Below are 11,249 nucleotides of genomic sequence, written 5' to 3' on the forward strand. Positions count from 1 at the left end.
GCCAACCTTTACATGGAGAAAGTGGAAAGTAAAGGCTTTTTTAAAAGAACAGCACCAAGCTGCTGTTACAGGTATGTGGATGACACCTGGGTCACAATCAAAACCTAAGAAGTAGAAGCCTTTACTGTTCACATCAACTCAGTGGATAGAAATATAAAGTTCCCCGGGGAAGATACAAAGGATGACAGCTGCACATTGAGGAGAATAGAAATCTAAAGTTTACCAGAAGCCTCCACACACAGAGCAGTACCTCCTCTTTGACTCCCACCACCCTCTGGAACACAAACTTGGACACAAACTGCAGTGTGTGCAGGGAATCATCAGCTCATCGACAAAGGCTTTCCTGTGTCATGGTTTGGCTGATTCAGGCCTCTTGATGGACTGCCTAATCTAAGGATAATGTGTGGACTTGTTGAGTTTACTACCACTGGGACCCAGTGTATCCAGATCCCAGGGTATCAGAGTCATGCATCAAACATTTTATAGATACTCTGTTTTCAGTTTAAAGTTGCAGTCAGCAACAAGCACCTGACTCTGGTTTGTGTGGTCTGACATATTTAAAACCACTTTGCCTATTTTCTATTTAAGGTCTTTAGGAGGTGGTTGTGGGCAGTTTTTAGGTTTCACGTTAAAAACTGTTGTAACCCCATTTCTTTAGGCTCCAAACTGAACTGATAAAGTTTAATTCGTTTTAGAAAATATTATTTATATAAATCAAAGAAATAGTTCAATAGGAAGTGCCCATAGTTTAAGCACCTTGAAGCCACTCTACAAAAGGCCAGCCAGTTCGCAGAACTCACGAACGGAGCCACATCTGCGGAGTAAGATATCAGCATACTGCTGCCGTTTAGCCAATGAGCGGTGAGGCAACCCATTCTCTTCACCAATCAGAAGACACAATTCTACCTCATCATTACGCACACGTCGACGCAGAGAGTTCGGTCGGAGCTGCAGGTGGGAAGAGTCAGCAGAGTTTTACTCACCGTGTGGATTTTCATTCCTCTAATGCTGTTAGCGGTGTGCGTCCATGAGACTGTAAGTTTCTGTGTTTTATCGTGTTTGTTCTTTGCTGCGGCCATTATCCTCCCTTGTTTAATCCTTGGCGCACACTTTGTTTACCGATTGTTACTGCCGTTTACTGCGAAGCAGCCTCTGCCGTGCGGTCATTAAGGGACCGTCACTAATTTCTCATGTTAGCTCTAATGTAAAGTGCCTAGTTAGGATTTATGTAAATAGTAAAATTAGCATTTGTTGACACTCCCTTATTTTGGTTGAATGTTCCACTATCCAGTATTGTTTGTATTGTTGTATTACACATTTAATTCACTCTGTTCACATAATTATGGAAGACTTTTATGTTCTTTCCAACAGAAACCACACCATCACTCACCACACGCCATATAGCATTTTACAGCCTGTTAAACCCCCTCACTCACATTATGGATGTGTGCTTCGGATTCTTGCTAAATAAATGAGTGAACGACAGATACCTGAGTGGCAGTGGATTTTGTGGATACGCCATCTGTTCTTATCGGACAACCCTGTTGAGATTGTGGATTCATAGAGTCAGCACCTTATCATCTACATCAGTCATAGTCAGGAGGTCAAGTCCATCCCTCTTAAAGTGACCTCCTCCATTACAGCCACTGTTGTTGTGATTTGGCGCTATATAAATAAAAGTGACTTGAATAGAAATGATCTGATTATGTACTCTACTTGTGTGTGTCTAGGTGTTCTTATTTCCTTTCCTACACATTGCAATGCCACAAAATTCAGAGCTCCGCCTTACTCGTCCAGTGTGGATGTTGGGTGCGATCACTTTGTTCCTACTCAGGCACCTTAAAGCTATCATGTCTGGGCCTCCTCTACCTCATCTCCTGGCAGCAACAAGTCTGAGTCACCTCCCACAAGTCTGAGTAACATCCTTCATGCCTCCCTCAGCCTTTTCCTTCCTGACATATGCAGAAAAGTTGAAAATTGGAGTTTTATTTTCACTTTCACTTTGTCCTTCTCACATGAAAAAGAATAGGTTTCATGAAATATAGTAAATGTTAATTAATCATTTCTGGGTTTATGCGGTAAATATGATACTCAGAGTTGTTTGGTGGGAGGAAACCATTTAGTATTAATAACTAGACCTGGCTGCAATCAGAATCTACACTGGAATCAACAATAATAATGGCGAATAAACGAAAAATATAATAATGGAGTAAAGAAGAGACAGAAGGAACGCTCTTAAAATATAAGTGTTGATGTTGCATCGCTGGTCCACTAGAGGGCACTCTGCAACTTGTCATAAACACAAACCAGCTGAATCATGCAGAGCATATGTGTAACCCAGGACTTGTTGTGACAATTAAATTATATAGCTAAAATTGTTATATAGCTAAAAATTTCAACTAAAAATTAATTAACAAGCATTTTAAATGAAAACAAAATTGTGTGATCCCCGATTAGCTTCTCTCTTGTTTGTTGTGGTTAGTGGTATGCTCAGGCTTCGGTCTTCAGTAGTTGTGGATGCTCCATGGCTCTGTCCTGAAAATCTGAGTTTGACTTGATCTGCTTGAACAAACTCAGTTTGTGGGATCATAAGACGATTTTTTCTGCAATATTGTCGAATTTAAAAAAAGAAAAAAAGAAGAGGTGTTTACTTTATCCTAATTAAATGCATTATTTATTCCAATACAGCCTATTAATAACCCTCCTGAGCCTATATTTGGAGTAAGTCTTTTAAGTTCTCATCTGAACTCCATATTATTCTGTACTGGCCTGATTTCAAGCAGCAATTACCACAGCAAGACAGCTCCCTAGAAAAAAGATCCAGCTTTACCCCCAGTCAGATATGCACACTGTTAGACCTCTGTGTTACCACCATTAATTGTAAATACAATGAGGCCATAGATTTGCCACAGGCTGCCCCGTGTTACCTATTGTAGCCAACCTTTACATGGAGCAAGTGGACAGTAAAGGCTTTTTAAAGGGACAGCACCAAGCTGCTGTTACAGGTATGTGGTTAATACCTGGGTCACAATCAAAACCTAAGAAGTAGAAGCCTTTACTGTTCACATCAACTCAGTGGAAATATAAAGTTCAGAAATATCAGAAATATATCAGAAATATAAATATATCAGAAATATAAAGTTCCCCGGGGAAGATACAAAGGATGACAGTTTGCTATTTCTGGAATGTGCACATTGAGCAGCATGGAAACCTCAACATTGAAGTTTACCAGAAGCCTCCGCACACAGAGCACCACCCTCTGGAACACAAACTTGGAGTAATCAGGACCCTACAGCACTGGGCAAAAAATGTTCCCTCTAAGCCAGATGAGAAAGAAAAGGAACACACACATGTAAAGAAAACTCTTAAAACATGTGGAAATCTGAGCTTTCATCAAATCATCAAAGATGCACAGAAAAGAAGATCAGGGAAGACAAATGGTTTGAAAGAGGAGTGAAAGAGGCCATCTATGTCTACTGTGAAAGGCCATCCTTGAACATAGACACTAACTGTTTGCTACCTACAATCCAGTTTTGAGACACATCTCAAACCTTCAAGAAAATTAAAGAATTCCAGTGGCTTTCATAACTAAAAAAAATAAATCTAAAAATCCCCAAAACTTTTGTGCACAGTTTTTTCTGTTTAACATTTTTCAACCGTGAAGTAAGTGGGTAAAATCAAACATACATAAACATATACCTTTTTAATAACACCCCGGCCTATGTTTGGAGAAATAGATCCACCTAAACTCCAGATACATATATAAATTATTCAGTTTTGGCCCAAATTAGAAAGCATTAGAACCTGATGAAGCAGTTAGTATTTATGTCTGGATTGGCTGCAAACATAAAGTTTATACAGAATCACAGAAAGGAAATGAAAACAATATGACGAAGCACGGTGGATGTGAAATTTCCAGAGCGTTCTCACTCCCGTGAGAACGGGTTGGAAATTTCACCCAACAGATACGTTTACAGTTTCAGTGAAAATGAAATCTACTACAGATTATGATGTAAGGTATAATTCTGCGTAGATGATAAATTAGTTTCTGTGATATCTTTATAATTCAGTACCGTCATAGAAGAAAGCATAAAGCAGCCTCTGCTCACTTTTAGATAAAACACTGATGCCATAAGCTAACACAGTGCTATGACCTATGTGCTGACTTCACATTCTCACCCACATTACTCATCCATGATTCCTTGATGCTAACACAACATAAGATGCCTATCATGTGATGTAACAGCTGAACTCCAGAACAGATTTTAATCACTGAATATATGACGCAAACACACTGCAATCACTTGGAAATGCACTTTATGTGGCTGTTTTTTGTTGCATGAAACCGAATAAACACTGTTTCAAATATCACATAAATTCATTTGATAATGCAGGAGTGACAAGACTTTCAAACTTCAAAAATCAGAACAATCGTTTAAAAAAAAAGACCAATTTCTTAAGAATTTAAATATGAAGAAGCTCAAATAAACAGAACAATGAATATTTAACTTTGATGATATTGGCTCTTTTCTCCATAAATATAGCTGCGTGGCTCAAAAGCCCGTTAATTGTCAGTGTTAAGTAACTGAAAAGCACTTTAGAGTTCAGAGGATGGAAAAGTTCTTCCTGATAAAGGAAACATACCTCTAAAATGACATCCAAATACTGAAATCCTAAAACTGATACAGAAACAATGTGTCATTATAAGAAAACTAAGAGATGAAAAAGCACCTACAGCTCCAGGCTGTCTCAATACATTACTGCTGGATTTGACTCTTTAAAAAAACACAAACACAAAACTCCCCTCAGTTCCCACCAATCCTCAGTTTTTCATATATCCTGCAAGTGTGTATATATGCAAAACACTGAAGTCACGTTATATGTAGTGCAAAGTTATGTGAACAGAGCTAAATCTTTCCTTGTGAGCAAAATAACTTAACATAAAAGTAACAAAAACAAATTCAGCTTTAGTGTCGACATGTAAAACACAAAGTGCTGCAACACATCACTTCAACAGATTTAAAGTAACCGTATACTCTGAAGCCAGAGTTCAACTTTGGCTCAGATGATGGATCCTGTTTCTGCACTCGAAACTACTTGACATCAGCTGACCAGTCACTGAAGACACGGTCATCATTTACAGGAGTTAAAGTTCATTTGGGTCCAAACAGATTATGGGACACGTCCACTGTGTCCAGAAGAGGCTGGAAGAGTTAATGCTTCGAATCTTCAACCACATATGAAAGATCCGCAGGTACGTAGGCAGCACTCTTCTCTGTTAACAGTTCCAATGCGCCCTTGCACAAAGCAATTAGATTGGACGTTTCTTGAGCTGGAGAAAGATTTTTTTAATCACTTTTGTGTACAGTGATATTTCAAATATTTCAAATGTGAAGTAAATGCATAAAAACAAATATTTAAGACTTTAACATACTTCTGCTTTTTGTGACTCTGTGATCAAACATCCTCCAACTGCGAAGCACAGAAGAATAAACACACAGAGAACCACAACTGGAATCAGTCGGCACCGCTCGGACGAACCACCTGCCAGGAAAAACCAAACAGAGATGAGATCAACTGTAACTGTCAAACTCACGAAGCTGCACATTATTATATTTCAATATTTTATTGATAGAAATTTTATGTCTAATCATCAGAATCAGAATACTTTATTAATCCCTAAGGGAATTATATGAAGTTTAATTTTTGGTAGACGATAAGTTAGTTCCTGTGATGTCTTTATAATTCAGTACAGTCATGAAATAAAGCATAAGGCAGCCTCTGCTGCACTTTTAGATAAAACACTGATGTCATAAGCTAACACATAGCACTGCTATGTGCTGACTTCACATTCTCATCCACCCATATTATGGGTACCAATATAAGATAACAATTATCTTATATTGGTATATTGAAACTGTCTTTATAGTAGTAGAATCATAAAATCACTTTCTTTTTCAGTCCACCAGATCTTGTTGTTGACTTTTTTGGGACATTTTTTGTGAGGTCAGCAAAGGTGGAGATAAACTGTATTATTTGACAATGATGAGATAAAGATTTGGCGCATGGATTTGCAAAAGACCTGCATCTGTACTACAATGTGGAAAGCAAAGGCTTTTGTTACAGGCTTAGATCTAGCTGTGTGACAGTGTTACAATGACGAGAGCTGCATTAAATTTGGCATGCATAGAGGTCTGCTCATTATCTCGCAGAACAACCGCTGCCTTACATTCATAATACATGTACTCGTGTCGTAGTCCACACATGTATTCAGCTAAGTTGGATTAATATGAATGGTTCAGTGTCTCAGGCACTTGCAACATTTATGGTAGGTTTCATATGACCCAAGAGCAAAAAAGTGCTAATTTCAAGACTTTTTCATATTCTGTGTTGGGTGTATGATGGTCTCATGTTCTCACCTTTATTATCTATCTCTTCATTTAAATCAGGAACATGGAAATTTTCAGGATCCAGTTGTGCCTTTGTTGTCACAGTTTCAGTTAAACTTGGGTCTGAAAGAACAAAATAAATTAAATAAAAATATGTATTTATCATCCATAAATTAGCTGATATAACTAAAGTCATTGGTCTTATAGGTTTTTAATACTTTTGAGAAAAAATAAACTGAGAAAAAAAAGATTTTATCAGTCTGACTCACCAACAATCAGACGAACAATTGAAAACCTTGTTTGACTCTTTAACTTCGGGATGAAACATCTGTATCTTCCTTCATCTTCTTGTGTCACATTAGTGATTCTTAGTGAGATGTTTCCTTCTCTCAGGCTGTCTGTGAACAACGCCGTCCTCCCGATGTACGATGGGAGCTTCATGTCGGGGACCTCGTGGGCGTCTCTGTAAAGATGAACATAATCCACTCGGCTGAGCCGGTCGTTGGGGTCAGGACGGAGGTCCGGCTTTGACCACTCCACCGTCAGCCCCGCCACGTTAAATGCTGGTTCCACTTGACAGGGCAGGATGACATCATCACCTGGACCTGCTACAACAGGCTGAAGGGATCCAACCACGTGTAACTGACCTGAGGGACAAAAAGGGAGATTTTAAATCTGATATAAATCAAATCAACATGCAACCAATTAGGCCTTGTTTATATAGCACTTCTCAGACAAATCAGATGCTATTGAAAGAGCTTTTCAAGTGATAGAACGCCCTCCTACAACAGTCATGTTTCTGATTCATGTTTTAGATAACATCAGGCTTATAACTGTCCACTTTTCTTCTTAGTAAAGTGAACATATCATGCATTAACAACACACACACACCTTTGTGCAATCTGTCTTGGCATTTATTTAATCTCAATGTTGCTCAGTTGCTCCTAAATTCCAACCAAACACTGGCCCAGTCCCATCTCCACCGAAAGTCTAATCACTAAGGCCTAATCACTTAATCCTCACAGACTTAACTGACTCAAGAGGCAACTGACATAAGACCTTGAGGGTTCAAATCACACCTCTGGTATAAGTACAAAATCTCATGCAGTTATACTTATATATGGTATAAAAAACATAATGTGTTCCTAAGATTTAAATAGGCCAGTGGTACCCAAGTTATAGTAATACAGATTCCAATTCTTTGAGCCCATCCCAGCTAAACAAACTGCTAATGAAAAGGTTCGAGTCAAACATGCAGTCTTGGTATTTCTTCTTCTAACCATGCAAGTATGTAAGTTCATAAAAAAAGAAAAGAAATCTGTCTAAGATTTTAAAAATGTTTCCAATACACTTTTCATTCATCAATTTTCATTTCTTAAGGGAGTGTTTATGATAGATGAATAATTTATTGGTTATTCAAAAGAAAAAAAGTAAACCAACCAAATATTTTTAATGAAAAACAAAATCAACAGAGATTTGTGGACAATGCTTTATATCAGTTCAATTCAGCCAAATATTTTTCAGTGATTTGTATTACGAAGGTAAGATTTGACCAATCAAATCCAAGCAGCCTACTGCCACCAAATATCAATAGAAGTAAACTGAAACGTTACACACAGGCATCACAGCATCTAACGTCATTAGTATCAAAGATGCTGACATGTTTCCTTTCTTTGTCTCCATAGAAATTAAAGGGATTGCCTCAGTCATGTTTATTTAATTGGCTACGATAACAGTACAGCCGCATAAGTCTGACAGGTCTCGAGCGCTACATACGAAAACATATATATATATATATATATATATATATATAGAGAGAGAGAGAGAGAGAGAGAGTAGTAATAATATTTGGCTGCAAAGCAAGGATACCTTACATGTACTTTAAAGCTTACCTTGAGCAAGCCTGAAGACGAAAAGGAGCGGAAAGACAACTATTAGAGTTGAGATAGAAATCCTGTAACTGAACTCTCCTACGCCCATTTTAATATGACAGTAATGCAGAAAATAAATAAAGCATCTCGAAACCAGCTGAACATAAGTCTGAACACGAGCTATAAATACATGAGGGGCGTGTCCTAACAGGTGAATTCCCCAGAAACACGTGCTTTCAACGTGATTAATTGTACAGTATCAAACTTCAAATGGAAAAAGTAGTGAATATTCATCTCTACTTTTACTGAACTTGAAGTTTGAGAAAGCGAAAATTGAACGACACATGGGTGAATATAAAAACCAAACTTCATAAGCAGCTGTGATATCACAGAGAAGAGACTCACCTGTTCGGATCGCAGATTTGTAAATTCACGGTGACCGTCGGATTCTCGGAGCAGTGTTTATAAGAAAACTACTTTATTTGGTAAAAGAGAGAGACCGTGGAGCAGCTGCTGCCTCGTTGGTAAAATGAAAGTAAAAAGATCAGAGGAGCGGCAGCAGGGATGGGGGAGGTTACGAAATCAAACACCTCCGATCCTCATTTTTACTGAGCAACAGCGGGCAACAACTGAATGCAGAAGCTGCTGAAAGGATCAACATGCAAAGGCCTCACACGGTCCAAGAATGAGCTCCTCTGCCTCCACCGAGTCTGTATATGTGTGCAGTTTGTCTTTCCTCATGGATGCGGCCATTCATTGAAACTTTATTTGCTTTTATCTTGTCTATGTGATAAATACGAACGTGCTGCCAGTGAAACATCAGTGCACCACGGTGTTTATTTGTCGGTATCACCTTGTGTTCAAACATCCTGGTCAGCTGGGACTTTTCTGTGTGGGGTTAAATAGAAGTTGTAGTGGATTTCCATTTCATAGAAGCTCTGCTTTTTCAACCTGGCTGGGATGTGAGAGTGTGTGGTTGCAGTCTCTGTGTGTTAGCTTTATGTTAGACTGGCATCCAGTAAAATCTCACCAAAAATGTATTTGAAACACCCACAACTTCTCCCTAGTTGTGAGCTTGACTTTCTAAAGCCCATCCTGCAGGTTCAAACTGGACTTTAGAGGAACTGGTACAGAGATTCACCACAAACCACATCTGTACACGTTAACACTAGATTTACTAAACCTGCCAGGGAAATTTGTTTTGGAGTTTTTATGCTGGTAAGTATGGTAACTATAGCCACAGGCCAGATGATTTGGAACTGTACAGTTTATACTTGTAGATGTTTTAAAATACCATTATTATCTGTTATATACACACCATTCTGCATTTCATCAGTAGCTATTATTCGTCTCTGACTCTCTTCCACAGTATGTCTGTGTCTCAACTTCTTCTGCCAATCCCAGCTGGTCATGTCAGATGGCTGCCCGTCCCTGAGCTTGTTCTGCTGGAGGTGTCTTCCTGTTTCTTTTTTCTTCCCACTGTTGCCACGTGCTGGATCATAGCGGTCAGCTGATTGTTGTGGTTTTCTCTGGGCTATTGTAGAGTCTTTACAATAAAAAGCATCTTGAGATGACTGTTTTTGCAATTTGGAAAAATATAAAAAAAAATTGTAATTGAACTGAATTATCTGCTAAAGTATGACTGCACATCCCACATGTTATTATGTAACCCACTGCTACATAATAGTATATTATGTCAGTTAAAAGATAAAAGGAGCAACAGGAAGAACAAGACAACAAACATAGATGAAATCACAGAAAAGAGCTGTGGATGTTGGTATCTTTAATCTCTGAGATGAGTTTTCCTCCATAATCTCACAAATATGAGTAATCACTCATATTTCAAGTGAGGTTAGTTAAGTTATTTACTTAGTAACCTGAGTAAACCAATATTAGAAAAAAACGGATACATTTGGAGAGAAATTTGTCTCAAAAGTGTTAGAAAGTTGCTTAAATGGATGTTTACAAATGTGCCCAGTGATTTGTGTGTAACTTTTGAGGACCTGCACATGTGTGTAACGCAAATTTCTCTCCATAGATTTGGGCCAGCGACCTGTGTCTGGTGAGGTTAACATTTAGTTCAGATGTTGTAATGTTGTAATATCTTCACTAAATGTCTCAACCTCTGCTTCATACATAAATATAACTCCTGAAATACACCCCGTGTCTTTAAAGTCATGTCTCCAGCAGTTGTGTCTGATCATCACCTGCTCTGTATCACAGCAGTCGCTGAATTGCTTCAGAAACAAGGCCCATGGACTGCAGTGAGTCTTTTCATTGAAGAGTAATTAGATTCCCTTAGTTCCTGCTTGACTTTACTCTGTTAAAAAGGTTCCCGTAAATACAGACTCAGCACACTTTGAAGCAGTGGAGTAAAAGACACTTTTGAAACACACCACACCGCCTCTGATGGAAGTTTCACTGCTGCAGCTGTGTTTGGCCTGGTATATTTCAGTGCTTGTACAGTAGGGTCAATAAGTGTTATATGTTTTAAGACAGGATTTTTAAAATTGTATTCATATATATATAAGTACCCAAAATGATACTTTGGGCACCTTTCCCATTCAATCAAAACTTAAGACTTTTGCTTTCTCACCAGTATGATTTCAAACGAATCTCCCTGTAACTAACTGAAACCCTCTTGACACAAAAGCGTAGAGGTTTGAAAGAACGCCAACCTACTGTGTGGGAGTGTGCAGAGTTGTTTAACTCTCTATCCAACTCAAAGCAAACACTGCCGACACACACCAACATAAAGCTGCTTGGAAATAAATAAATGAATAAATATATGTAGATACATATATATATATATATATATATATATATATATATATATAGGGAGAGAGAGACAGAGAGAGACAGAGAGAGACAGAGAGATTTGTTTGAAATCGTACTGGTGAGAAAACAAAAGTCTTAAGTTTTGATTGAATGGAAAAGGTGCCCAAAGTATCACTTGTGATAGTGAGCCTCATCAAGCCAGGCGCTCTGG

General features: G+C 38.4%; 1 protein-coding gene across 1 annotated transcript; it reads right to left on the reverse strand.

The window, feature by feature from the left end:
* Positions 1-3,625: 3,625 nt before the first annotated feature.
* Positions 3,626-8,881, reverse strand: LOC102306610 (myelin-oligodendrocyte glycoprotein). The gene is made up of 5 exons (XM_005949892.3): positions 8,282-8,881; positions 6,659-7,036; positions 6,420-6,512; positions 5,435-5,544; positions 3,626-5,332 (listed from the first exon to the last, which is right to left on the reverse strand). The coding sequence occupies exons 1-5, from the start codon at positions 8,367-8,369 to the stop codon at positions 5,312-5,314; spliced, it is 690 nt and encodes a 229-aa protein (XP_005949954.2). The 5' UTR covers positions 8,370-8,881; the 3' UTR covers positions 3,626-5,311.
* Between the last annotated feature and the right edge of the window lie 2,368 nt (positions 8,882-11,249).

Source organism: Haplochromis burtoni, unplaced genomic scaffold (genome assembly GCF_018398535.1).
Source record: "Haplochromis burtoni strain Fernald_Lab_line unplaced genomic scaffold, NCSU_Asbu1 Contig_696, whole genome shotgun sequence".
NCBI classification, from domain to species: Eukaryota; Metazoa; Chordata; class Actinopteri; order Cichliformes; family Cichlidae; genus Haplochromis; species Haplochromis burtoni.

What these genes read in the sequence shown, in the direction of transcription:
- LOC102306610 (XM_005949892.3), bottom strand. Translation starts at nt 8,369, where the DNA reads ATGGGCGTAGGAGAGTTCAGTTACAGGATTTCTATCTCAACTCTAATA. An exon ending in CGTCTTCAGGCTTGCTCAAG is followed by an intron (nt 7,037 to 8,281) that starts GTAAGCTTTAAA and finishes TTTGTCCCTCAG; the next exon opens with GTCAGTTACACGTGGTTGGA. An exon ending in TGAAGAGATAGATAATAAAG is followed by an intron (nt 5,545 to 6,419) that starts GTGAGAACATGA and finishes TTTTCCTGGCAG; the next exon opens with GTGGTTCGTCCGAGCGGTGC.